The 27,822-nt window shown below is 44.1% G+C and overlaps 1 protein-coding gene across 1 annotated transcript; it reads left to right on the forward strand.

Moving 5' to 3' along the window:
- The first annotated feature begins 2,323 nt into the window (after positions 1 to 2,323).
- Positions 2,324 to 26,251, forward strand: ACOT12 (acyl-CoA thioesterase 12). The gene is given in 17 exon segments (XM_041463292.1): positions 2,324 to 2,367; positions 2,369 to 2,488; positions 4,930 to 4,996; positions 4,999 to 5,018; positions 9,502 to 9,562; positions 10,538 to 10,639; positions 12,640 to 12,772; positions 14,376 to 14,526; positions 17,375 to 17,494; positions 18,110 to 18,260; positions 19,366 to 19,421; positions 19,777 to 19,837; positions 21,132 to 21,215; positions 22,998 to 23,131; positions 24,077 to 24,205; positions 25,213 to 25,339; positions 26,117 to 26,251. Coding segments are annotated over 17 exon segments (1,695 nt in total).
- Positions 26,252 to 27,822: the final 1,571 nt, after the last annotated feature.

Genomic DNA, 27,822 nt, shown 5'->3' on the forward strand with positions numbered 1-27,822 from the left:
ATGTATAAATTTTTTTTTTTTTTAATGCAACAGAATGAAAATAAATGTAGGGAATAGCACAACATGCTGATTTTCAGAGCCAGTTTCTTCTGAAATGTAACAAGTGAGATGATACAGCCATGGTGTTGCTTGATAAAAAGAGTGTGTGCATAGAAACAGAGATAGTGCTATAGCAGTGCAGTGACAGTAACAGACCGTGTGGGAAGAGAACTCTTACTGCACTGAGAAACTCGGTTAAAATTCAAATTTTCCTGGCTGTTATAGCTTAAAGCTGGATCTTTAACAATGTTTAAATGAACAAGTGTTCACGATGTAAACTCATGGATGTATGTTTCTGAGAAACATGGGAAGCCCTCTCTGGAACAGTAACTACCAAGAGGAAAGGTTGCAAGGAAGGGCTACAGAAAACAGTGCTGCTGCTGCATTGAAACCACACAGCACAATAGTCAAATACAAGCCTCGCATTCTCTCCTGAAAACCATTAGCAGTTTATACCCTCTGCTACATGGCAGTTAAAGATCTGCCTCACCACCAGCTGACAAGCCCGGGTACTGAGCATCCCCAAAGAGGCTGAGCCTTCAGCAGCAATAACACTGTATCCATGGCAAAAGTAAAACCATGACCCTCCCGACAGCTCCGATGTGATTGCTCTGCTCTGCCTCGGCAGAGCTTGTATTTTCACATATATTGCAAGGGCAGCAGTATCCTTACCAGCCATACGAGGAGGAGGAGGTAAGAGAAGGAGCTCTCTGTGGGCTCTCGAGCTGTTGACTCCTGCAGGAATATGTGACCAGGGCCGTGGCCACAGAGGTGGGAATCCAAATGTCCATGCTGGAAGTGCCAGTGGTTCCGCTGCCTCTGGCATGGCAATGTGTCTGCCCTGGATGCATCTGCTGGGATGTCACGTTGGTGACAACATGAGAGGGCAAGGCTCCAAAAGAGAAATAAAAATGAAAATATCAGCTAGATATATCAGCATTTCAGTGACAATGGACACACCAAACCTAGCAGTGGCTGCTGCCAGGCTGTGAGGTCACCTTGGCAGTCCTGGGACAGGAGTGGAGGGAACATCCAGTCCCTGGTGCCCTGGACACAATGCCCCTCACTGGAACTGCTCAGCTGGGAGAGGTGAAGGCTGCGGGGAGACCTGAGGGCACCCTCCAGTACCTAAAGGGTCTAAAGAGAGAATTTGTACCAGGGCAGACAGTGGCAGAACAAGTGGGAATGGCTTCAAATTAGTGGACAGAGATAGTAGGTGGAGATGGGGTCTTGGGAATGGGGAATTGTTCCCTGGCAGGGTGGGCAGGCCCTGGCACAGGGTGCCCAGAGCAGCTGTGGCTGCCCCTGGATCCCTGGCAGTGCCCAAGGCCAGGCTGGACACCGGGGCTGGAGCAGCCTGGGACAGTGGGAGCTGTCCCTGCCATGGCAGGGGTGGCACTAGGTGGGATTTAAGGTCCCTTCCAGCCCAAACCACTCCATGATTCCCCTCAGCACTGACACCCCACCCTCTCATCCCCAACACCCACTTACTCTCATCCCTTTTCCCTCACCCCTGCTACATCAACCTCCTCAGCTCCAGGCACTTCTCTTCCCCTCAGCACCTCACCCCTGGCCCCGCATCCTCACACGCCCTTTCCCCTCATTCCAGGCCCCCCTTTCCCCTCAGCCCCTTCCCACTCTTTCCTTCATCCCAGGTACCCCTTTATTCCTCACCCCGGGCTCCTTTTCCCCTCATATCGAGCACCCCTTTTCCCTCATCCCGGCCACCCCTTACCCCTCTCCCCGGGTTCTCTTTCATCCTCCCAGGCTCCGTTTCCCCTCTCTCCGGGCTCCCTTTCCCTTCATTCCCTCGCCCCGGGCTCTCTTTCCCCTCACTCCGGGCTCCCTTTCCTCTCATCCCCTCACCTCAAGCTCTCTTCCCCCTCATCCCGGGCTCCCTTTCCCCTCATCCCCTCACTCCGGGCTCCCTTTCCTCTCATCCCCTCACCTCAAGCTCTCTTTCCCCTCACCCCGGGCTCTCTTTCCCCTCACTCCGGGCTCCCTTTCCTCTCATCCCCTCACCTCAAGCTCTCTTCCCCCTCATCCCGGGCTCTCTTTCCCCTCATCCCCTCAGCCCGAGCTCCCTTTCCTCTCATCCCCTCACCTCAAGCTCCCTTTCCCCTCATCCCTTCAGCCCGAGCTCCCTTTCTCCTCATCCCCTCACCCCGGGCTCCCTTCCCCCTCAGCCCGAGCTCCCTTTCCCCTCAGCCCGTCCCGCCTCCGCGGGAGGCCGGCGGAGGCGATTCCGCCCCATGCCGCGGCGCCGGGCGGGCCGGTCCCGCCCATGGCTGAGGCGGAGGCGCTGGCCGCGGTGCCGGGCGGAGCGGGCAGCGTTCCCCCATGGCTGTGTACATGTGCCGGGCCGTGCTGCCGGCCCACGCCGGGCCCCGCGGGGAGCTGGGCGCCGGGCCGCTGCTGCAATGGATGGACGCCGCCGCCTGCCTCGCAGGTACGGCCAGGGGAGCCCGGCCCTGCTCGCCCGGGAGCGGGAGGGGACGGCCCCTATCCTGGGGAGGCTGGAGGGAAGGTGTCATCCCCTGGAAGGGAGAGAGGGCTTTGGAGGTGGCACCGGGTCACAGGGTGGAAGGGGCCACAGTGGTGATCCTGTCCCGCCTGGGGGTCGTCCCAGAGCCCGGGATACGGGATCGTACAGACACTGCTGGGACGGGACCGGCGAGCTCCGCTCCACACCCTCTCTGGGCAGTGTGCTCAGTGCTCTTGAAAAAGTTCTTCATCATAGAATCACAGAGTCCCCTGAGCTGGAAGGGACGCACAGGATCAGCCAGCGCCACCCCTGCCCTGCACAGACACCCCAACAATCCCAGCCTGGGCATCCCTGGAGTGCTGTCCAAATGCTCCTGGAGTGTCTGTTCCTGGAGCTCTGGCAGTGTCTGTTCAGTGCCCCACGACCCTCTGGGGGAAGAACCTTTCCCTCTTCTCCAGCCTGACACAGCTCCATGTTCAAATCGAACTTCCAGGGCATCATATTCTCCCTTCTTGGCTCATGTCGCATTGCTGGGCACCACCAAGCAGAGCCTGATCCGTGCTCTGACACCCTTTTTGGACATTTGTACACGTGGATTTGTACACACAGCCCCTGTCACCCATCTCTTCCCGAGGCTGAGCAGACCCAGCTCGCTCAGCCTTCCCTCGTGAGGAGGATGCTCCAGGCCCCCAGTCATTCTGGTATCCTTCCCTGGACCCACTCCAGGAGTTCCATGTCTCTCTCTCGGAGCCCAGGAGATCTGGGGTCCAGTTAGGAACAGACGCCACGAGGGTGAGGCGTCAGATGGCACGGGAGAGCGAGGAAGGTGGTGGGAACACGAGGATGAGGAGAATTTCAAAAAGGAGCAGCAGAAGGGAAGAAAAGAGGTGGTAAAAGATAAGTAAGAGAAGGAAGGAAAGTACTAATTTAAGATTATTGGCACTTGTGTGCCAAAAAGAAGGAAAGGTGCCGCTGCCTTGGCAGGGGATTGGACTAAGTGGTCTCCAGAGGACTCTTCCAAGCCCTAACTATTCTGGGATTCTGCGGTTCTGTGAAACAACCACAAATCCATCCAGCGCGCAGAACACTCCGTGTCTGCCTGCCTCTCGCCTTCCAAAGCTTCCAAACCCCGCTCGCCAGCTCGCACCAGTGACTCGTGAGTGAGGCTGCGGGGGAAGCACGGCGAGCGCCCGGCGGCGGGCAGCGATCCCGGTGCACGACACAGCCGCTCCCGAGGCTGGCGGCGTTCCCGAGCCCCTGCCGGGCTGCCGGGGAGCCGGGGAGCCGGGCTGGCTGTGCCCAGAGCGGTGACCACACAGTGCCACGCTTGGGGCAGCTGCCCCGAAGGAGCACGCCTCTTTCTGGCGCAGGAAGGAGTGATTCCATTTCAGCCCTTCAGGGTTTTAACCCCTCAGGAGTGATTTTTTTTTTTTTAGTAAAGACTGTGTTTTCCCCTCGAATTTTCAGAGGGAGCTCTTCAGATTTTGATATGAAACCTCCGATTTCTCTGAGCTCCTCTTGTGATGCTCGCTAAAAACACGGGGCTGCTTGGGAGTGAGAGCTCTTGCCTGTTGTGCAGTGCTATTTTCCAGGCTTCCTGCTGGTCCCCTCTCTTGCCTTTGTCACTCAGGACTTTGGAGCAGAGGTTCTCTGTGTTTATACAGGTCCTAGTACACTGCAGATTTACCTTTTGACTGGAAGCTCTAGGTGCTATGGTCAAATAAATAATATATCTTATTAACTTGCTATAAAACTTAACTATCAGGTGATTAAATATTAACAGTAAATAAGACATTTACCTTTTCCAGATTAGCTTTCATAATTAATACAAAAAGTGTGTGTTCTTTTCCACAGCCAAATGTACCCTAGGGAGATGACTAACAGTTCAAATATAGTTAAAAATATTTTATATCAGGTGAATTCTTGTTTTGAATTTCCTAAATCTTGTTTTTATTTTTACTTAATTCCTGCATTTTTGGTGCAGCACTAAGGACATGTACTCAGCTGCTTTCCACTGTTGTGACTGCACTAATAAGCTAAGGTTTTTACTTACTAATAAGTAGGTTTTTCTCCTGCATCTCAGAATCCTCAGCTGACCTACAAGTTCCCCACTGCATTGCTCTAGCTGACGCTCATGACATATTGTTTTGAGGGAGAATGATGAGCTTTCTGTGAGCTTGGTAGCACTTTGTGACTCTTCCTGTCATTCAAAATGCTTGTTAAGGCTCTCTTACCAGAATGTTCATTTTTAGGAAAAGACCTTAGGTGGAGGTTTTCAGACTAAGATAGTTGCCATCATCTAGTCTCATCTCCTGATGTTGCCCATAAATACGAGCACCCTTTACAACAGAATCACGATAAAACGTGTGAACTTTAATCTTATTTAGCTTCCCATTTTTCCTAAGGGGCGCACTGCAGAGTTGCATTGTGGTGCTCGCAGGAAGAAGCGGGATCTGCTGCGTGCAGTCCCTGCCTGTCAGGCACCAGCCCACAGGTGAATAGCTCCCTGCAGGTGCAGAGTGGTCACTGCTGCCACATTTTCCTCACAGAGAAAAGCAAGACACAATTCTTCCCAAGAATATTTCTGGGATTCACATTCTCTGAGCATCGGAGAAGGAGAAAATATAATTCTTATCACTTGCTGTGCCTGTGTAGTGCCAAAGTAGAATGCAATATGGGGATTGTTTATCTAAAGTGAGGATGTTTTGTTCCCTTGGCCTGTCAGGGCCAAGAGTTGTGTGTGTGTGTGTGGGACTGTCACGAGACAGTCACTGGAGAATCAGAGATGAGAGCAGCTCCGTGCAGTTGTGAGCAAGGGTGAGTGCAAGGCAGATTCACTTCAGATTCAATGTATGCAGTATAGCATAATAAAGTAATTATTTAGCCTTCTGATTAAGACATAAACTTTAAGGAATTTAGAAATTTTAGAGGAGCTAAGACTTTAGTTAGAGATAAACTTTATTGGAGTTAATGAAAATAAATGGGTAGGCCTTGATGAAGTTAGGAGCTAGTAGTTAACTAATAATGGATTGTCAACACAATGTTTGGTTAGCTGGGTTTATAATGAAGAATATAGAAACTGACAAATAGCTTTTAGAAACATAAGTTTCAATTGGTTCTGAAACCAATTGAAGACAGGGAATTGGAGTTCTACCAAGGGCTCATTTGTCATATTTGCATTGAAATGGTAGAAAGGTGGTCAGGATGAGGAAGACCTCATTTACTTCCTCATTTTGGGACCCCTCCCCATGAAAGGGACCACCGACCCATTTCAAGGAACAAACAACGTATGCTTAATAGCTTTTGAACTAATTAGCATACGAAGCAGGGAACGGGATGTACCAAAATTATGAATATGCATTTGTATTTTGGGTATTCAATGGTTGTACGGATAAAAGGACTCTGTAATCACCTGTAAATTGATGTGTGTATTTGGGAGCTATCCCTCACACTGCCCAGCATAGCAATAAACGTACACTTCCTAACTTTAAACTGTTAAGAGTCTTTGTCCCCCACAGCTGGATATGGGTACTAGATCAATATCCATATTTTGTAATAAATCATGATGATGGAGTCAGATGCATCGTCCTCTCTCCCCTCGCTGGAGTCGCCTTTGGTTTGTAACTGTGTGCCCCTGTGTCTCTTTTGAAGCTGAGAAGCATGCTGGGGTGTCCTGCGTGACAGCGTCCATGGATGACATTCAGTTTGAAGAGGCTGCCAGGTACAAACCAGCTGACAACAGTCCGATCTTTTCCCTCTGCAGATTCCTGTTTGGCAGAGATAAACCCAGGCATTATAAATGGGAGATAGCAGACCCGTGAGCTCACCACAGTCACAGGGCTAAGTCTCACAACTGCTCTTTTCCACCTGTGATAGCCTGACCCACCCAGAGAGCAGGTCCATCTCACAGGGCAGAAACAGACTGCTGTTAACTTGGCTTGGCAGTCGAGATGCCTGGTGAGAAACTGATGGCCCAGTGGTCTCTGGCTCCAGGGAATGGCTGCAGGCCATTGCTTATCTCTGTTAAATAAGGAATACTACCTATAAAACTTGCTGTTATCAGTGTTTTTATTGTTGCAAGGTCTCTTTCAGTTCATTTCTTAACATCTTTTTCTTTCAGCTATTTTAGAAAAAAAGATGAATGTTTTACATTCACTGAGCACTGAATTAATTGAGTCTACAAGATAGCACGGGACTGAACTTGTTTTACCATTTTCCATGGTTTTCAGTGGGATAAAAGGCACCATAAGAGGAAATAGGACCTTTATTCCTAAACCATACCTTTACAGAAACATAAAGCCCTTACTTTGTGGGTTTTGTGTGGTTTTACACTGGGCAGTCTGGGAATTAATGAATGGTTAGATGGGATAGGCCTGGTTGCACGGAGCAGTGCACATGCAGTTGTGGCTGTGAACAAAGCAACACTGGCTGCCAGATGATGTCAGTTTAAAACTGTTGATAAGTGTAAAATAAGCATCCACTCAGACTTGAGACTGTTAGACCAGTGTCCATTAGAGTAAGAACTAAAGCCAGTGACAAAGAAGAGAATATGATCATACAAAATCTGGAACTCAAAAGAAAATTTCTTGGTCTGTTTCACAATATTGAAGTGTTTGTCTTACCTTGATTTGCTCTGTGTTTTTAATTTTGTCCTTAGAAAAAAATATTATTTGTGAAAACTAATCAAAGTCAGGGTAGTGTTTCCCTTTCAGGTGTAAAAGTACAGAGTTAGCAACTTCAGAGCACTTTTCTGACTTGCTTCTTGAGAGCAGAACACAGCTTCTGGAATAGGATGAAAATACTTTTCCTTCCAGATTTGTTTCTGTTTCTTCTCTCACTTGTAATACCAATGTTCTATTTGTAACACCAATGTTCCATTTGGAACAACAATTTCAGGTACAAATCTTGCAACTGTGAAAGAAATTATTTCAGAAATTATTTTTCTCTGCCAGGTCACCCCTAACATCCTTCTTGTATCTTACTGTGCAATTTCCTAAATTTTGCCAGATGTAGTTCATTACACAAACATTTTGCATAAATTAAAGAGTTCTTGCTTCTCTTTCTGGTAAATTAATAAGATGGTTTTTAAGTAAGTGGCTTACTGTAAGGTTTATTTACCTAAACCAGGTTACTAAATCTTCTGCAGGGATTAACTCCTCTCTGCTTATTTCAGCTGAGATGTAAAGAGAAATTGTCACACATCTGTATAGTTCAAAACTTGGCTTTCAACCAGGCTAACCTCTTCCTTTCCTTGTAATACACAGAAAATCAGTGGTGCTGATTTTCAATTACATCTGATTTTTAATTGCATTTCTTTATATTTTGTTAGTCTTTTGTATGTGAATGATAGTCAGTTCATTCTGGTGAGTTTCTGACAGTTTTAGGTGGAAGTGTGGTGTTGTGTGACTTCTGCCCCTGCATACCTGCAGCTCTGAACACTCTCCTTTCTGGGAGGGAGCTGGTGGCAGTTTGGCACAATTTCCTTAACAGTTCTGCCTTTTCTTTGCAATGAATAATGCAAAAACCACTTCTGAGCATCTTCTGCAGAAGCTAATGAGGGCTGTGCACCTGCAGATGGTGTTGGTTCTTTGCCCTGACCATTTCCCCTGCCCTGTCCACCAAAGGATTCCACCTGTGTTCTTGGGTGAGAACAAGAAAGAGAAAATTGCTGTGTAGTTTGTTGTTCCTGTCAGATCCTCTGGAGGAGCAGGTATCCTGTTTCCTATTTCCCATTCTACTTCTGCAGTGGAATAAACAATTTAAGTAAGCCTTTACCTTTAAATGTCCCAAATTCATTAATTTAAATTATGAAGCAACTATTATTATTATTACTATTATTATTTTAAATAAACCAGGGTAATAACTGTGCAAAACCCTTTCCTGTGAATCTTTTGTCAGTACCCAAGTGCTCTGAGTTACATTTTACTTCAGTCTTGGCTGTAATTAGCTCCACTTTTCCTGCCCCAGGGCTGCTCTTTAGCATTTGTAATTCAGTTTGAATTCCCTGGAGGCAGTGGCCTGACACCCTTCAGTTTTGGCTGTGGCTTACCCTGAACATTGTGTCCTTTTACTTCCTGCTCAGTGGGAAAACTTGAGGGTAAGCTGCCTTCCTTCCACCCTCTCAGCACTGCTTAGGGCTGGGATTTCAGGGCTTTGGAAACAGGGTTTGCTCCTGCTATCAACATGGAGCAGGTGCTTCAGGAATTCCAGAAGGAAAGAAAATATTTCCTCATTTAAATCTGTTTTGATGACACAGTAAGGAGAATTTAAAAAGTAATAAATAATGAAATAAAAATTTTAAACATAGTAAAAATAATACATAATATAATGAAATCACACTAGATAATAATCTAGTAATCTAGAATCTCTGGAATTTTTACTAGATAATAAAGTAAATATTCTGTTTAGATGTTTTATATAGGTTAATGGGGAAGAGTGGTTTTCAGAGGGATGGTGTTAGCACAGAGGGGACAAGTCCTGTTCTTGGCCAAGACTTGGAACATGAACTCTTTCCCCATCCTTTAAAGATGTCCAAGAGCACTTTCTCCCTGGGGCTGTCTCCTCATGTGCACATACCTGTGTGTCAGAGGTGCCTGTAGAGTGTATCTGAGAGCTCCTGCAGCTAGATGTGCTCAGTGATTTGGTGCAGGATGTGCTTGTGAGCAAAAGCCAGAATTTCTGGGTGTACCTGGAGCACACCTGCTGCCATTCAGACACCAGCAGAGAGAAGGAAAGTTGCCATTAAGGTTGTGAAAGTGGCTGTAATTTTATTGACCAAGTCTGACTGGAGAATAACAGTGTTGAACAGAAAACAGTGAAAAATTCACTTTTTTTCAGTGAATTCTCAGTGCAGTGTGCAAGACACAGACTGATTAATGAGATGTTCTTCACTACTTTTAGGAGTACACAGAGAGGCAGATTGAAGCCCTTAGAAAGCTGCATGTTTGCCTGCTGTAAGGTCTTACTCTTCTTAACAGGGTTGGACAAATTATTGCCATCAGAACAAAGGTGAACAGAGCATTCAAAACCAGCATGGAGGTAAGACATCATCACTCTTTTTTCTAAAGATGTTGAAGGAATAGAGCAGAGGTGGGAGCAGCAGAGGAGCACAGTGTGGGGCCAAATATTTGCTCCAGATATTTGCAGATATCTGAACAAAAACACTGCCTAATGGCACTGCTTTCAGAGTGTACAGTTGGGTGTTTCCTGTAAAATAATCCAAGTCAGAGTAGCACCTGGGCCCCCCAAAATTAAAGCCTTTGGCAGGGGTAGTGGGCAGGATGGGATTGGTGGTGTTGGTCTAGGCCAGATCCACAGAACAGGTGAAGTTCAAAGCATTTTTGAAACTTCTGATACAAATGTACATATCTCAGGTTTGCAATGATCTTAATTTTCATACTGCAGTCAGTATGCAATGCCTTGCCTGATCACTTCAAATCAGAACTGAACTTTTGGGGGTGCTTTTTGTGCATTGTGCCTGTGTCCAATTCCCATTATTATTAATGGGAGTGATGCATCTCACAGGTAATGTATTCCAAAAGTTTCTAGAAATTAGAAAAAAAACTAATTTTGATGTATGTCAGGCCTATGCCACAGGATCAAATCCAGTGTTTCACATTCAAGTGCTTCATTGTGCTTTGCACCCCTAAACACACTTTTTTTGCATGTACAGATCATAGAAACTGCTTCAGGTGGGGACTCCAAATGCCACAGAAGAAAATGCAAGGAAATATCCATAAAACTACATTTAAGTGTCTTTCCTGTTTTTGTAATTTTCCCCTACAAGTGATGCTAAACAAACATAAAAGTTGTGGTACTAATAAACCTTTCAGAGCTGAGTGAATATTGTGATGACCAGAGATGTATCAGTGATTAGAGCACGTTTTTTACCTTTATCCTTTAGGTGTAAGGGACTGATAAAAACTGCATTGTATTGTCTCAAATCAAGTGACAATGATGCAAATACCCTTTTTTGTCTCCTTCCCCCACCACCTTCTTCCTTCTCCCTTGTAGGTTGGCATCAAGGTGACAGTACAGGATGTTTTGACTAATGCTGAAAGGATTGTGAGTGTGGCATATGCAACATATGTGGCCAAACCAGTTGGTGGTGCAAAGGTATTTTTCCTGTTTTCTCCTAAGCTTGGAGTGACTGAGTTTCTGTGAAATAACCCAACTTTTCTGGTTGTGAAACACAGCAGAAACACTGTTTATTTTGATCAGTGAAAGGAAAAAAGCATGAAGTTCAGACTTTATAAGACAGAGTTTGGGGGTTTGCTTCTCTGAAATGGTTAGGTTATTATTATTATTATTATTATTACTATTACTATTGTTATTATTATTTCAATTTTCATTTCCATTTCCTTTTGCATGTTTGTTTATTATAGAAGTCTTTGTGAGGGCTACAGTATTGACGAAGGCAAGCAGAGGAAGGAAGATCCTTGTCTCTCCTTTTCAGAAGTTGATGCAGGGTGGCCTTTTTTATCCTTCACATCCCCTCTTGGGGAGGTTGTTTAGACATCACTGTTCAGGCAGAAGACATTATTTTTAAGCTCACTTCCAATCTAAATTGTTCTTTGCCATTTATGTTGATTGATTTTCACGCCAGGGCTGTTTCTTCTGCCCAGTGTTTGGCTCTGTGGAGGTGTTTGGAAATCAGTCCTGGTAACACTGGCCTTCACATCACTGTGCAGACAGGCACAGTCTTTTCAGAATTTTCTTGTAGGGAAGGCCAAACACTCCTCAGACTCTCTTAATAAACTCCTTTTGCATGTAAAATCCTACTTTCTTGAATGTGACATCATGTGTCTGACTTTCCTGTCTCCCTGCATGTGTTATGACTGCACATCTGGTGCTAAACACCCACTGGAGATTGGCAGAGTCATCCCATGAGCAATTAATACATCCAGTCACTACTGCTCTCTCTTCTGAGGATGTGCCACAGTTTGGAGAAGAAACAGACTGGAGCAGTTTTACCAAAACTACAGCCCAGCTCTTGTCTCTGAAGGGCTAATGGCTAAATTGCTAGCCTGATAGCACTGAAATATTATCAAGTGAGAATTGTTTGTTATTAGTTTGATATCATACTCATAACATAAACCTGTTTACCTTTTGCCCAAATTTCTGGGGAGATTAATTCAGGATTGAATTGGTGATGATTAACTAAGATTAGGCTTAGGACAGGAATGTCCCAGAGGGAGTTTGAGAGTTCAGTTCAAATTCCATCAAAAACTAAAGTCTCAGAGACATTGAAGAATATTTTTTCCAAATCCACTTTTCTGAACAACTGTTTCTAAACAGTTGTACATAGAGAATCTCAATATACCCACCATCTTAATTTTTTATCTGGGCCATCTGGGAAAATCTAGAAAGCTCTTGAAAGGGACTGGAAAGGATGCAGTGAATCTGCAAGAGTGTTAGAGGGAAGACTCAAAAGCTGAGAAACATTAGTGGCAGCACTGCAAGACACAAAATGTTGAATTTGTCTGTGGTGCACTGCTTTGTGCATTATTTTGATATTTCTGAGGCTAGGCCTTCTAGACAAATCTCACAAGTGATTGTTCAGGGTCACCTGTGGTGTAATTATCCAAATGTAGTAATTTTATTAAAATTACTGCCTTAGGATGGATGACTACCTTTGGTTTGGATGCAGTTTGTCATTGAACTGACATACACAGGAATTTGCACTGACACCATTGACAAATGCAACCAAATTTAATATCTGGTTCAAAAATTCTATCCTCAAACCTTCTTATTAAGTTCATCTTTTCCTGGTTTTTTTTTTTTTTTTGGGGTTTTTTTTTTTTTTTTTTTTTTTTTTTTTTTTTTTTTTTTTTCCTTAAATGAGAACTGTCTTAAACACTGTGTGCTCTCGTGGATGTTTGTATTTAGAAGCTAAAAGCACTTTGTCATTGAATTTTAGTGAATGATTCTGAAAGGATAATGCAGAATCCCTTGACCTTTGTACTCTGTGTTAGTTGTATTATTAAACTTGTCATCTTGGACAGCTGATAGGAAAAAGTTGTAGAAAATGCTGATGCCATTTCAAGTTCAAAGTGCGCTTTGTTTCGATTGTGAAATTCAGAATTGTTGAATTTTTTTCCTCCACATTTGCACAGGTTGAGTTAAAACCTGTGCAGCTTCTGTCTGCAGAAGACCACCTGGAGCACAGCCTGGCTATTGAGAGGAGAAGAATCCGTCTGGGCTACGTCCAGGTCTTTCAAAAGCTGATGCAGGAGAGCAATAAGGAAGGTGATTTCTGTACTCAGCTCAGAAGGTGGAACACTTATGGGCAATTGGAAGGAAGGAAAAAAGCTGGCAAAACATCTCCTTGGGGTTGTGGTGTCAGGTAGAGGAGTTTGCCAGATTTGTGGATAGAGGTGCCAGAGGTGTGTTAGGCAGCTATTCTAACAGAGTGATATTTCTTTGTCTCTCAGAAATCCCAGAAGTAAAAAGGCAGAGTTGAAGGCCAGGTGTCCATTAAAGAGATGTGAAATGCAGATCTTCACGTGGTTCTGTGTGTGAGATTTCACAGGTCACACAGAACTCAGCAATAAACACAGCAATAAACTTCTGTGACACTAGCTGTGATGTAGACAGAAGCATGACATTCACTCAGGCTTATGGCCATGTCTTTGCCAGAAAGGAAAGTAAGGACTGTGTTTATGCCCCAAGATGATTCCCAACAAGCAGAAGTTTCATTACATGGGGGTCAGAACAGGTAAAAAAGTTAGAAAAACATAAGGAAGAAACAGCTTCTTCTTTATATATGGGAGTAATTTCTGTTTTTAAAGAAAGTTGCACTCATAACTTGTTGTGTTCCCCCACAAAAGAGATTACTCAGAGCAGTTAAGAAGATGTGCTGGTATTTGGAAAATCTTAGCTCTAGCTCCATGTATAAATAACAGGCATTATGTGGCTTTACTGAGGAGAGATTAAACCTGTTATAAACAAAGATCTAACCTTAACAATTTAGTAGGACTTCGTAGAACTGAAGAGTCTTGTTTGGTACAAGAAAACAAGCTATCTGTCTTCACGGTAACTGTCTCACAGGGTACAGTTTAATAACCTGAGTGACAAATCAGAGGGCGATGGGTTTTGTCTCCACTGCCTTTCCTGGAAACTTCTTTGAAGGATATTATTGTAGCACTAATTCACCTCCTTAAGGAGACAGAACAAGCAGAGTGGGAGAAGAGAGGAGAGAACATTGTGTGTAAAAGCTGCTAGGTAGCAGCATATGCACAAATCATACCCTGAAAGTGAGGTTTATTTGACGAGTGGATCTTAGGGAACACCTTGAGTAGGTCCAAAGTACAAGTTAGTCATATGTTTCCACACACTTACATAATCACAAAGTTAGCTAATTATGGCACAAGTCAAAAGTACCATTCAGGACCAGCAGCTCCTAGCACAGATAGGCACTTTTAAAATTACTTGATGTAATCTCGTGCCTAAATCTTTTCCTGTGAAACACGACCAAAAAGAATTGAGATTAGAGTGAGGATGCATGGCTAAACACTTGAGAGATCAGAAATGCTCAGGTGATACAAGGTGGTTCAGATCCTCATTTCAGTCATTTCACTCAGGTGTTGTCTCAGGCAATTACAAGATTTGTACACAGGGACACAGAACTGCCCCTGACACAGGGATGTGGGCATGCACTGAGGGCTGGCAGCAGCAGCTCCTGGGAGAAAAGAGAAAATGTTCAGCCTCTTATTCCTCCCCTTGCAAACCACGAGGTTCTTCTGTGCCTTTCCGTTTTTCTTCTTTTTGCTGAGTCTGAAGCAAGCTGCTCTCTTCACTGGGTGTGCTTTCTTCTGAAAGCATTCATTGATGTATTGCTGCTGTGTTTCAGATACTTGTGAAGAGAAAGATGCAGTTTCAACTGAGCATACCCACGTACAGAGCACTGAGCTTGTCCTGCCTCCTCATGCAAACCATCATGGAAACACTTTTGGTGGCCAGATCATGGCTTGGATGCAGACAGTGGCAAGCATTTCAGCAAGGTACTTTCCTACAGCATTGTCTCTGCATGTGGTTCTAAGTGGATGTGCTTTTAATGTTAAAGGTTTCACAGGGATTTATTTTATGAATAGTACAGACCCAGGCCTTTGTGACTTGTCTTCCTCCTCACATTACAGGAGGCCTTTGAACTATTTAAGTGGTACATCTCCCACAGCATGCCATGCCACTGAGACTCAGACATTATTCTGTTACACATACAGAGCCTAAGGCAAAAGAGGCTGTGTTACCTTCCTGGGAATCTTTGCAGAAAGCTAACACTGGATACAGGAACAGAAACCTGCTCTCCTTGTGCTTGGTGCAGTGTTTTAGAAACAAAGTTAGGTGTTTAATCAGGATAAAACCGATACTCACCCTGTATCAAGTGACATCCAAAAACTAACAGCCTGCTAGAACTTTGCAGATCCTCGTGATGCCAGAAGAAAAATGAGTCAGAGAAAAAGGATCCACATGAACAGGCTCTGTTTTGTTGGTATGTGCACAGAATGGATGCATAACCCTCAGCAAGTCACTTGACCTTTCAGGCCCTCTGAGTTGCACATCCTATGGCTTGCAACAATTTTAGCAGTTTAAAGAGCTCGGGCATCTTCAGGTAAAAAGAACAAAGTATGTTTTGTGACACTGCTGTCAGTGTGACCCAGGCACATAATCACTTAATTCCTCTTCCCTGGAGTCAAACCGTTGTTTTTCTCCCTTCCTGTTCCTGGACACTGCACAAAGCTTCTTTGTGAGCAGCCCTCAAGTTTCAGTCTGAATTCTCCTTGCATACCGAGTGACCTAATTCACTGCAGGGACGTTAGAAATGTTTTCCCTTTTTATCTTTAATAATTAAATGACTTCTCCATTCATTATTCATATGGTTTTGATTTGTAGCCAGTGGTTGTACTGATAACAACAGATTTTCTGTAGTGGTTGGATAAACAACTTGTTTTAGTAACAACAGAGTGCACTGACCTTACCCCACGTGCACTTCCAGTGGCTTGAAGGGACTGATGCAGATTTTTGCCATAACATGACTCAGAATATTTACCTGTATTCATCTGATAAATTTTAGCTTGTGGGAGTCGCATTTAGATTTAAAAAAGGAAGGGAGACATCAGCAAATGGAGTACTGGACAAATTCTCTTCAAACTAATTAATGTCAAACATGATTACTCATGTTGATAATTTCAGGAATAATAGCTGGTGTCAGAGGCTGGGTGAAAGCAGAGATGTTGTAGTTTTTGCTTGAGAAGTAACCACTCTCACTATGAACCTTTTGTGAGGCCACTCAGAGTCAGACCCCACCTTTGAAGGTGCCAGGTAACAACTTTTATGGCCATAAACTGATGGAGGAAGAGAAGAGGAAGGATAGCCCTAGAAAAATAAAATTTCTAAGGGCATTTTAAAGGTTACTCACTCTCCTTCTTGCCTGCCCACTACCTTTTTTTGGTCAATTTTGAAAATCTTGCAGATAGCAATAAAACAATTTGAATATTAGTAATATTAGCTTGAACTTGATGGATACTTTCTTGTTCCTTACATTTGCAATAAAAGCATTCAGGGTGTACTTTTCCAGGAAAGAAATGAATATTTAAGTCTGATTTCTGGTTTGTTCCTCTCCTCATCATTATTGTGTTTGCATCTTTAGAGTGAACATTGTAAATAAAATCAACGCTTAGCATTTTAAATCAGAGGAGCAAATTATTTTAATTTAATTACAAAGTAATTCAAATGTATTAGACTATTGAAGAGATGTACCAGTCAGTTAATTAGCTGGAGATAATTGTGTGCATTTAACAATACTGGTACATTAGTTTTCAAAGTGCAGTTGAGTTAAAAGCTAGAAGTGCTACAAAACTGTATTTTCAAATTTAGAAAACTTCACCATGGAACAATCTATCCTGGATGTGCACATGGGCTCCTTACTGAGAGCAGTGTGTTGCTAAAAAGAAATGTCATATGTTGTATATTGTCCCCTCTTTCTGTGATGCACAGACATCCCAGTAGAAAGTGAGGGGCTTTGAATACATGCAGAACTGATGAAGAAACCTGATTTTTGCCTGCTCCAGAGAGCTTGGAAACAAGATTCTATTTACACAGACTGCATCTGGTAGCCATGTGAGGCTATATCTATCTATATCTATATCTATATCTATATCTATATCTATATCTATCTATATCTATATATCTATATCTATATCTATCTATATCTATATATCTCTATATCTATCTCTATCTCTATATCTGTATCATCTATATCTATATCTATATCTATATCTATATCTATATCTATCTATTTATCTATATATATAAGGGGTTTTAGTTCTAATTTCATATGAAACTAGCAGAAAGCATCTATAAATAAGCAAAATGTACAAATATTAAGACTAGATAAATTGGCATGGCATTGCTTGGACAGTGTCCCTGGTGCTCAGCCTTTCTGCTCAGGTTTCCTTTAATTGTTTAAAGGCTTTAAGGTCTGGCATTTTTACACTGCTCAGGAGCCTGCTCCCCGTGCAGCCCTACAGAAATTAATGAAACTGTGAGGCAAGTGGTTACTCTGTAGGTAAGGGATTCATGGTCTGGCTTTAAGAGAGGGCAGTCTCAAGCAGTGAGAACTAATTGGTGTTTGTAGAACGTGTTGGAAATGAAACAGCATGACATAAGTGATGTTATGATGGTTGAAGCTCGACTTACATGCTCTTGGAGCTGAACATGGTAGCATGGAGTAGATCAGTGTAACTGAGTGACCTTCCAGGTCCTGCAAGCCCCGTTTCTGTAGTCAGTCGCGCCGGCTGTGCTTTTAGCACAACTGTGTGTTTTGGTCTGTCTCTCTGGTTTCTGTTTCAGCCGCCTGTGTCGTTCACACCCCATCCTGAAGGCTGTTAACATGTTCAAATTCTGGGGGCCATCCTTTGTGGGTGACCGCCTGGTCTTCAATGCCATTGTCAACAACACTTTCCACAACAGGTAAAGCTCCACATCTGTTGTCTCCCTGGGCATCTCCAGCACCTGCCTACACTGTGTGTTTCAGGTTTCATCAGTAGGGTTTTCATTAGTGAATTAATTATTTTTCAGGTGTGACTTCGAGGCATGTATCTATATCTGTGACTGCCTATATGTGCCTCTTTTTTTTGTTTCACTTTTATCAGTAGAAGTTTTTAAAAAAAAAATTTCTCTGACTTTCAGTTCAAAGATCATTTGTCACCAAATCCCATTCCTGTCAATGCAGACAATAAATATTCCTTTGAAATTCAGGGATTTTCAAGGGCTGAGTTGCTCCCATAGATTTGACTCTTCAGAAGATGCCAGCTTCTTGCCAGGATCTTCCCATCTTGGCACTGGTGGACAGACTGCATTCTATTTATTGCTTATTTTTGTTAATGCTATTTAGCTACTGCCATCGTTTATTTTATTTCAGAAGTGTGCCAGTCCAGATTGAGTAACTGATTTGCTAAGCTACAGAAGGTATTTGAGTCAGGCTTCCTGCACACCTGGAGGTACTGCAGTCCTTTCCAGCATGTCTCAGGGCTGCTTCTGCATCACTGGCAGCAGTTCAGTGTTTTAATTAAACTTCCCTTTCAGTGTGGAGGTTGGTGTCCGTGTGGAGGCTTACAACTGTGAGGAGTGGATCCAGGACCAGCCACGGCACATTAACAGTGCATTCCTCATTTTTAATGCTTTGGATGACAAAGGGGAGCTGCTCACCTTCCCCAGGGTCAAGCCCACGACTCAGGTGAGCTCTCAGGAGCGGGGTGGTCACCACAGCCTTCCTGGGGAAGCAAGGACCAAGCAGGGCACTGCAGTGCATCTTTCTGCAGGAGACAAAAGCTCCAAATGAAAGGTTTGCCCTCGAGTGAGAGGTTTGTTATTGTTAGCTTTAGTCTTCCAAAAGTGAGAGGCTCAGTGGAGGATCCTCATGGCTAGAGATTCTGTGGTTGATGGGCAGAGAAGAGTATGATGTGTTTGGAGATTTTTCCACTTGTCTACGTCTTGTGCAGTTTCCACTGACTGTAGATGAAATTTGTAAGTATTCAGTGAATAGTTATTTTTATAAACCCTTAACAAAGATGAGAAATAGAGCGAATAAAGAAGTCTGTGGGAATCAAATCCCATGAAGTGGGTGGGCTTTTCAGTTCCTTTGACATGGAGATCTCAGTTCATGTTTCCCTGAAAGTGGTTCATGAAGCACTTGAAGCAGTTTGAATGCTGTTGTTGAATTATTTGCTGTTTTAATACCTGTCACTAATCTTCCTGCTCCAGTTACAAGAATTTTAGACAGCCAGTGTAGGCAGAAATGAAATTATTTTTTAACATCAGAGACCTTATTTTTATAGGATGGGGACTAGACAAATGAATCAAGGTGTCTTATGTACTCACTGGGGCAGTAAGTTTCACTACTGCTCATTGCAGGCTGTCCCAAGAGGAGAAACTGACTTTGAAAAATACAATTTCCCTTTGTGCTTTGAACACCAGATGATGATAAATTGGGTTAATATTTATTTGGTGGGTGGCATATTTAGAAAGAGCAGAATGTGTGTGGTGCACTGCCCAGCTGCCAGTGCTTTAGGACCAAACAGCAGCAGGAGGATGCTACAATGATACAGCTCTCCTATCACATTGGGTTTTTTCAATTTTCAGAGAATATTGCTAAAGCAAAAACTAAACCACCTGTTTACTTGGGTAAGCTTGTGGAAAGGCCATTGCACAATTACTCTATATTTGCTTGTATTACTGCTCTGGCATTTGCCCATCTGGAATAAATAATTTTTAGTTGTCTTTACTCAGGCTTTGTTCTAAAATATTGAGATGTGTTGCTCTCTGGTTCACTTTTCATGCAGGATGGTGTGAGGAGGTACCATGGAGCTATTGCCAGGAGGAGGATTCGACTCACCAGGTATAGCTGAGTCACAAGCAGGTCTTGATTTTAAAAACTTAATTTCATAGTCCTCTAAATAAAGTAATTGAACTCTCCTTAACGTATATATGGCTGTTATATGGCTTACATTTATAAATAATTTCATTTCAGTGGCACTGAAATTGTTAGAGGCTACTTGTCTGAAAATTACTTTGCTCTGGAGGTTATTGTGTTTCACTGTCTTTCTTGGAAAGAAAAAGCAGTTATTGCAAACCAAAAATTGATAAAGTACCTGTATTTAGAAGACACTTAAACCTACAGAAAGTGATTTTTCCTAGCATAAGATGTGTAAAGAACCAGTTTATGCTACTGTGTCTCTTTAATTATGTTTTAGAAAATGCATGCTATCTGCTAAAGGAGACAAGCCCTCTGATGCCTGGGAGACAAGCAACCAGGTAATCTGTAGGTGCATAAAAAGCTGATTTTGTGCACCTTTTGGGGTGTGTGAAGCAGCTGCTCAGGCTGTGGCAGTACAGGTGGACCCTCTGAAGTTTTGTGGTAGTCGTGAGGAATGTATGGATGTGTAACACAGTGAAATTTCTCTTTAAAAAAGAGAGAGTAGATGATTCACTATTGATGTAAAAGTAAGTTCAATACAAAGAATAAAAAATTTTCTTTAAAACAGATGCATACAAATGGTCCCTTAAGGTCTCCTGCAGATTTATCCCTCAGTGTCCCCAGCTGTTATAAAAGCTGAATTCTACTGTAGAGGAAGTAATTTGGGGGTTTTGGTTTTTGTCTTTATCCAGCCACAGAATATCTGAAAAATTGCAGTGAGGAAATAATTTAGTAAGTGCTAAAAGTGGGGGGAGAGATAGCAGCAGAGAGATGAACATTGGGATAGCATAAATCTGTGGATAGAGAGGTGAAGTCATGTTCATTCCCATATTCCCTGTACCAAGTGTCTCTGGTTTGGACTTGCTGGGCCATTGACAGTGCCTGTGTCCTGCAGTGAATGGTGCTGAACCTGACCTTAGGTGGATTTATAGATAAGCTAATTGTTGTTTCAGTGACCAGTTTTTGTGGCTAAAGCAGCTTTATTTATTTATTTTTTCTGCAGAGCAACAAATGAAATGCACACAATGATAAATGCATGCAATGATGAAAAAGGCTTGCTTAAGATTTATTTCCTATGAAAACAAACCCTGTCAATGAAGACTCTAAGGCTGTATTCTCTTTATAGAGTGGTTAAATGAGAACTCCATCCACTGTAGCCAAGCATAAAGAATGGATATATTTGCATTTTCTTTGCTTGTGAGCCTGCTGTGAAAAACAATTGCCGAGATGGACCCAGCTTGGTAGCACAGAAGAGGTTAATTTTCGAGTAGATTCTAATTACTTAAGAGGAAGATGGACAAAACCATTAATTCAGTGGTCTGAGAGGTTATCTGTATTGTCTCCCTGGTGGTCAAAGTTGTTCTTCATAGCTTTATAACTGGAGAAGCTGAAAATAGGGTTTTGTTGTCCTTTAATTAAGATTGTTTTGCCAACAGCCATGTGAGTGCATCAGGAAGCCACTGGAAGTGTTTTAATTCAGAAACTACTGAAGTGTGTTTTCACTTAGGAGGAAAATAAACATTTGTTTGCAGTTGAAGCATAATGATGGAAAAAAAGAACACCTCATTTCTGCAATGTTCAGTGAAATGTACCTTTACCCCTCCATTTTCAGACACGTGTCTTGTGTTTCAGGCCTATTTGAGTTACAGCAACATAGCTGCACTGACACACCTGGCAGGAAAACCAGGGTGGGACATAACCAAGACTCTGGATAATGTAAGTGCAGAAAAGAAACTACAGAACTCTGAAGCAAAGCACCTCCCTGTTTGTGAGGTGGTGTTATAAACCCAAAATCAGTGAGGACACGTGTGTAACCCACTTCTAGCAGAGGAAGATGCTGCTAGGAAAAGCAGAAGAAAGTCAAGGGAAAACCTGGTGTTAACCCTGTTGCAGTGCATGTTTTCCATGTTTTCCAGAAAATGGAGAGACAGCTGGCATCTGCCAAGGCTGGGTTTCTGAAATGTGGCTAGTGACTGACACTTTACTTCAAGATCATGTAGATCCAGAGGTGTTTTGGGACAATAAATGACTTTTGCAGTATTTCAGTCTGACCTCCTGTGCATTGCCGGCTATGAAACATTGCTTAGTGACTCTTGCCTGTAGACAGTAAGATAGATACTTAAGTAAGAGCAGATGCAAATCATAAGGAATTCCAGTGATGGCAAAACTGCCAGTGCCACGTGTAGGTTGTTCCAGTGGTTAAATATTCCAGTAAACACTGCTATGCCAAATAAACAGCAGGTAACACTGGGAAAAGCAAGCTTGAACCAGCTCCTGGAGACAGGCAGAGATAACAACTGAGGCTGCTCTTCCTGGGGAAGAGAAGGCTTTGGGGAAACCTTGAAGCACCTCCCAGTACCTAAAGGGGGCTTTCAAGAAGTCTGGAGAGGGACTGCACAAGGGGGAATGACCCTGAAGTGCAGAGGATTTGTTCCCTTTCCCTGCAACTGGAATGACCCCAGGCTGAGTGACAGTTTTTGAAGGTGTGAAATGACACTCTGATGTCTTTGACACAAAACCACAAGGCAGAGACAATCCAGCCTTGCCAACGTTCACTTAGCAGGGAGGTGTTTTGACAGCTGTGCCTCCTGCTTTGTTTTGTGATTTCTCAAGTCTAGAAGACTCCTAGAACAACATGATTTCTGTTCTGTGCCTTTAGAGGAATATTGATGCAGACCTCCTGTAGATGGTTTTTAAAGCTCTTAAGCATTTAATTTTACACCAAACTTTACTTCAGCAAGGTTCTTGCTGGATTATGCAGGGGCTTGGTTTCTCTTCCAAGATAGGACAATTGAGAGAAATACAAAATCTGTGTTGTTGCAGAAATTTGGAAAAATCAAAAGATTGCTCATTTTTGATGTAGAAAAAAAAACACCCCAAAACATCAAAACCTCAACAGTGATGATGAACCTTATGAATTTGCATCACTTGAAAATGAAAATCTCTTTAACTTCTCAGGATTTGAGAAGCAAAAAAGCACATGAATTTGGGAATAAAATCCTCTAATTGTAAACATTCTGTTGTACCCATCCTCTTCCATTTTATGGGGTTTGTGGGAGGTGACAAAACCTTCTTGTGTGTGCATTGTTATGTACAGGTTATTCCTTTTGAATTCTCCGCTTTGGGGTTGAGGTCTATGAATACAAATAGACCCAAAATAATCAAGGCAAGATAGTACAGGTGTGGGGCAAGAGATGCAAAACCGTGATTTTGAGTAGTTATTCAGAGTATCATTAGTTCTGAGTGCTCTTCTTCACAGAAGACAGCAAGGGAGAAAAAGAAGGATATTTTGGAAAGGGAAGTGCTGGGTTGCTCTAGGGGCAAGAGGGCTAAGCCAAGGGTGGCTGATTCACCTGGACAAAGTCGTGTGGCATTTCCCAGGAGCTCCTGAGCAAACCTGCTTGAAGTCCTAAATGTGTAACATTTATGCATCTAAATGCTTACAGTAATCATTCTTTATTTTTAACACATGCTGGGTTTTGTTTTTTTTCCTTGCAGGTGAAAATCTGGACCCACGAGGAGGGTGCTGTGCTGTCATTCAAGGTGGAGATGCAGGTGAAGGTGCCATCCCACGTGGCCTTCTCCCTCCTGTCCGACTTCAGCCTCCGCCAGCGCTGGGACAGACACCTCCTGTGAGACCCTGTCCTTGTCTGGGGCTCTGAGCCCCCTGGCCACTCCTCTTCTCTGTCACAGACACTCCTGTGAGACCCTGCCCCGTTAGGAACAAAGTGTTGTAAGAATTCGACATCAAATGTTCATTAGTCAAAGTGTGAGTTGTGGGGTTTTTTTTAGTGTAGAAGTAAAATGTGGTTTGTGCTTATTCTGGTTCCAAAATACAGTGTGCTCTGTCAAAGGAGAGGGATAGGACAGAGGTCATCTTTTTTCTAAATGAGCACAGTTCCAGTCCTAGGCAGGTGTATGTTAAAAGTGACAAAAACCCAAAAGGAGTGAAAAAAGGAAAAGTTTAAACTAAGAACTGAGGTGGATATATTGTGTGTGCTAGCCTTAAAAATTGAGGAGAAGCTGGATTCCTTCATGTTTGTGCTGTTAGGGACACTGATGCTCAGTTTTACTGTACAGTCAAAGTAAGAAATCAAGAAATGGGATCCTTCAAAATGCATATTTTCAGAAAAATAACATGTTTGAAAGTCTGTGTGATTTGAAACAGGATTTGGAATGGCTCTAAAAGGTGTTTGAGGTTTTTTATTTACCTTTTATGGTGTAGAATAGTGATTAGAGAGAGTTGAATTGAAATTATACTAATTTGATTTGGTGAAGCATTTTCAGTTAGTTATTACATCCTGAAAGATTTTTACCAGAGGGTGGAAGTGGAACCTTAGGGATATTTAAAAATCTACAAACTCTACTGAATTTACAGCTTGTAACAAACAGAACCTAAAGAAATACTGCTGATGAGGTGTTGCAGAAAACCTAAATGTTTCACTCTCTCTGCCTTGCTGCTGGAAGGTGGAAACGAAAGGTTCTGTGTCAGGATGGAGCCCATTTGCACTGAGTTTGTTGGAGGAGCTGCTGTTGCACACAGCAGGGCCTGAGGTGTGTGCTGGATGTTTTCACAGGACGTGTGAGGTGCTGCAGGCTGTGAGTGAGGAGGAGAAGATCTACCACGTCACCTCTGCCCCCATGACAGGCCACCAGCCCAGAGACTTTGTGATTCTGGTGTCCCAAAGGCAGCCCAGCAGGCCACAGTGAGTATGGCTCTGATTTTCACTCTGAGCACTTTGGGGCCACAGTCTGGAGTCCTGTCACCTTGACCTGTCACCGGGTGACAAGGATGGCATTTTACTTTCTAAGGTGTGAGATTCCTTGGTTGATGCCTGAGTTTGTACAACCAGATCTGCTTTGCAATGTGAAGGTGCAATGAAATAAATACAGATCATCACAAATTTGTAGCATAGTCCAGTACTGATTCTTTGATAGTGACTCTCTGGGAGTGGTCTACCAGGAGGGCAAATAGGCCAGAATTTCAAATGGGCAAATGGAGAAAAACAATCATGTCCAGGAGAGCCTGTCAGTGGGCTGAAGCACCTGGCTGGGAGTTTGGTTTTTGTTTGTTTGAAGTCACTGTGTACTCCCATTCCATGTAATTACAGAGTTTTTATTTAGTCAAGGAAGTTCTTGAAATTTCACACATTGATTGTATCTCTAAATTCTGCCAAGTCCCTTGCTTAGTTTAACATACTTTTAAAAGTTGTATTATTTTTTATTAGATCTCCTTTTGTTGTTACATAGTGAAACACGGGCAAATGGAACCTTTTGGTGTATCTTACCCTTCTCTATTCCGTTTCTTTTTTCACATTCAGTAATTCTTCAAGTTAGCACTAAAAGGCAGTGTTCTGTACTGTGCTTGCTTTCCCCCTCCATGAGGGGATTGGATGAGTTTGGATACTTTTACTGTGGCCACACTGTGAAGCCTCTGGATAAGGGTTATTCCCTGATGCAGTAACCGTGGGCTGAGGAGAGCAGGGTAAATTAAAAAGAAAAGGTGGGGAATTGTTCTCTGGCTGCCACAGAGGTCTCCTGGACTGGAGTCTGTGCTGAAGCCTCACTGAGGCTCAGCAGAGCCCCAGCTTTGAGCCAGGATCATTGAAAACAACCGAGGTCCTCTGCCCTCCTGTGAAAATGACACGCTGTAGTCACTTCTGTGCATGCTTGCAACAAGAGGAAGGGTGTGATGCCTGTCCCTGCCCTGCAGGGAGCCCTACACGGTGGCTGTGAGGTCGGTGACCCTCAGGGCAGTGCCCCCGAGCCCGGAGTTCTGCAGGAGTGAAATCCTCTGTGCTGGCTTCCAGATCCACAGCAACAGCAGCAGCTCCTGCACTGTGAGTAGCCCTGCAGGGCCCAGCTGTGCCCCCTGCCCTGTCCCCCCTGTCCTGGGGCTGTCACCTCACCTGAGCTGATAGACTTCAAAGGGAACAGCAAAATACCTCCAAAAAAGAAGTTCAGTCTGGGTGTGTGGAGTCTATCTTGCCCAACTTTGGCCAATCTGTTAGAAGTGAGCTCTGAACTGAGCACTGGAGGCTGCCCTGCCCTTCCAGAGTTATTCACTGACTTCTAGAGGTTGTGCATTGCACTGGTCTCTGGTTGTGTGTCTCTCTTTCCACTCACTACAAAGGCCAAGGAATTAGTTCAAATTAAATTCCTCGCTTGAACTTTCGTATGCCAGGAATCACACAATCTGATTTCCATCTCTGGACCCATGCCAATCTTCTTTGCCATGGGAAGGCTAAAACTTTTCCATTTAAGAAAACACATTTCTTAAAACTTTCAGCAGCTCTTGGTGGCTGCAAGTCCTTTTTTTGGGCAACAGCTTTGCTCACAAAACACAGATATTTAACATGCTATACACAAGTGCTTCTTGCTGCACTGCTGTGTTAATTTACCTGCAGATGCTGGAGGGTCTGAGAGCAGCGAGGACACCCAGATCACTGGAGTGGAAAAAAAGGAATGCTTTTTGCAAATTATTGCCTTCAGTTTCAGAAGCACTGTGTGCTTCTATTCACATCCAAAAAAGCTCTGGTACTCATCCAGGCTCTGCAAAAAAATGGCTAACTTGCAATCCATAGGCTTTTTTGTTTCATTTGCTTTTGTTCAAACAGGTGTGTTACTTCAATCAAGTGACATCAGGAGTTATGCCTTACTTAGCTGCAAATCTTACTGGCTCATCAAAATCAATTGAAGACACTGCTTTGGAGTGTATAAAGTTCTTGGAGCTGGAAGACAGCAAGTGCTGAAGTTAAAAGCAGATTTCTGAAGGGACATCTGAGGATTATCAAGCAGTTCTGGCTGAAATTCCTGCAAGGGTGTCGATCATTCTCCTGTAGGTGACTTGCTTCAGATCATGTAGTCAGTGTTGGGCTTCAGCCTGAAAATACCTGGTACAAGCACTTCCTATCAAACCAAGCTTAGGCCTTAGGCTCTAAATTCAATCTTTAATTTAAAAAAGATTAAGGAACAGATTCTGCTTTTGATTGCATTAATGAATTTTATATAAATGGAGGCAGAACTTGGCTCAGTAGAGCTGTAGTTCATAAGACTATTGCACTATTTTAATGTTACATTAAACAGAGTGGCATCCAGGCTGTTTTAAAATACCATCCCTTGTAATCTGCAGAAACCACTGCTACCAAGTAGCTTTGCCAGTGCCCTGACCTGGCCGTGCAGGTCCTTGCACACCATTATTTATAAACTGATTATAGCCCATGTAAATTAATGTTTGCTAATGTCTGTACTTCAGTACTTGTCCCTTTATCCGTGACTCCCAATAAATTATTGTTTCTGAGGTTACAGACTCATTTCATCCCAGTGTTTGGGGGTGCAGAAGGCTGCCCTGCAGTGCTGGTGGGTTCTGCAGGAGAGCCCTGAGCTCCATCCAGCCTGTGCCAGCTGTGCCAGGCTGCAGAAACACACAGCAGGATTCCTGGGTGCACTCCTGCCCAGCAAGCACGGGGATGGCTCCGGGCTGTGCTGAGCTGCGTCTGCCTCGTGTGCTGCTGTGTTGGAGCTCAGAGCAGCGAGCTCATCAGCATTTGGATCTGGGGCTGAGCTGCAGCACCGCCACTCCGTGTCACTGCAGTGCCACCGCGCCCAGGGGGAGACCTCTCCGGGCTGGCACGGGACACGCCTTCAGCTGGCCCCGCAGCCAGACCAGAGCCTGCTGCAGGCATTTACAGAACCCACCAGCGCTTTGCACGGCAGAAGCGTGGCAGGGGAGGCACCGAGGGGAGCCCTGCGGGTGTCACCTCTCCGGTGTGCCCTGGCCTGTGGGGACACCGGAGAGGTGACACCCCCAGGATGCTCCGTTTGGGCACAGCTCTGCCTGCTGGGCCACCCCACCGGGCTGTGCTTCGCCAGGAATGCAGGGGAGACAGCTCCAGGCCACTGCGCCTGCAGCAAGGAGCACAGATGCAATCTGGTTCTGCATCAGCCTTTCATTCACGTGGATGAAGTGCAGCACTCAGTGTGGGAGCCCAGGCAGCCCCCTCCAGAGCACAGAAGCCACCCAGGCGGTGTGTGAAGGAGGCTGAGGAGGCTGCAGCTCCCCGCCGGCAGCAGCTCTGCCCCGGAGCCCTGCGGCGTGCAGGTGACGGCAGAGCAGCCCCGGGCTGCACAGGTAACGCGGGATCCCAGCGCTGGTGAACAGAGACCCCTAATGTTGGCTCTGCACACAGCCAGCCCAGATGCTGCACAGCCCAGCACTGCGAATTGATGGAGTCGCACCTTCACGAGCAGCACCTCTCCAGGTGCTTTCCAAACAGCTTCCTGCAGCCACGCATCCCTCTGTGAAACAGCAGCGGGTGCACCT

Source organism: Pyrgilauda ruficollis, unplaced genomic scaffold (genome assembly GCF_017590135.1).
Source record: "Pyrgilauda ruficollis isolate IOZ18807 unplaced genomic scaffold, ASM1759013v1 scaffold164, whole genome shotgun sequence".
In the NCBI taxonomy this organism is placed as follows: Eukaryota; Metazoa; Chordata; class Aves; order Passeriformes; family Passeridae; genus Pyrgilauda; species Pyrgilauda ruficollis.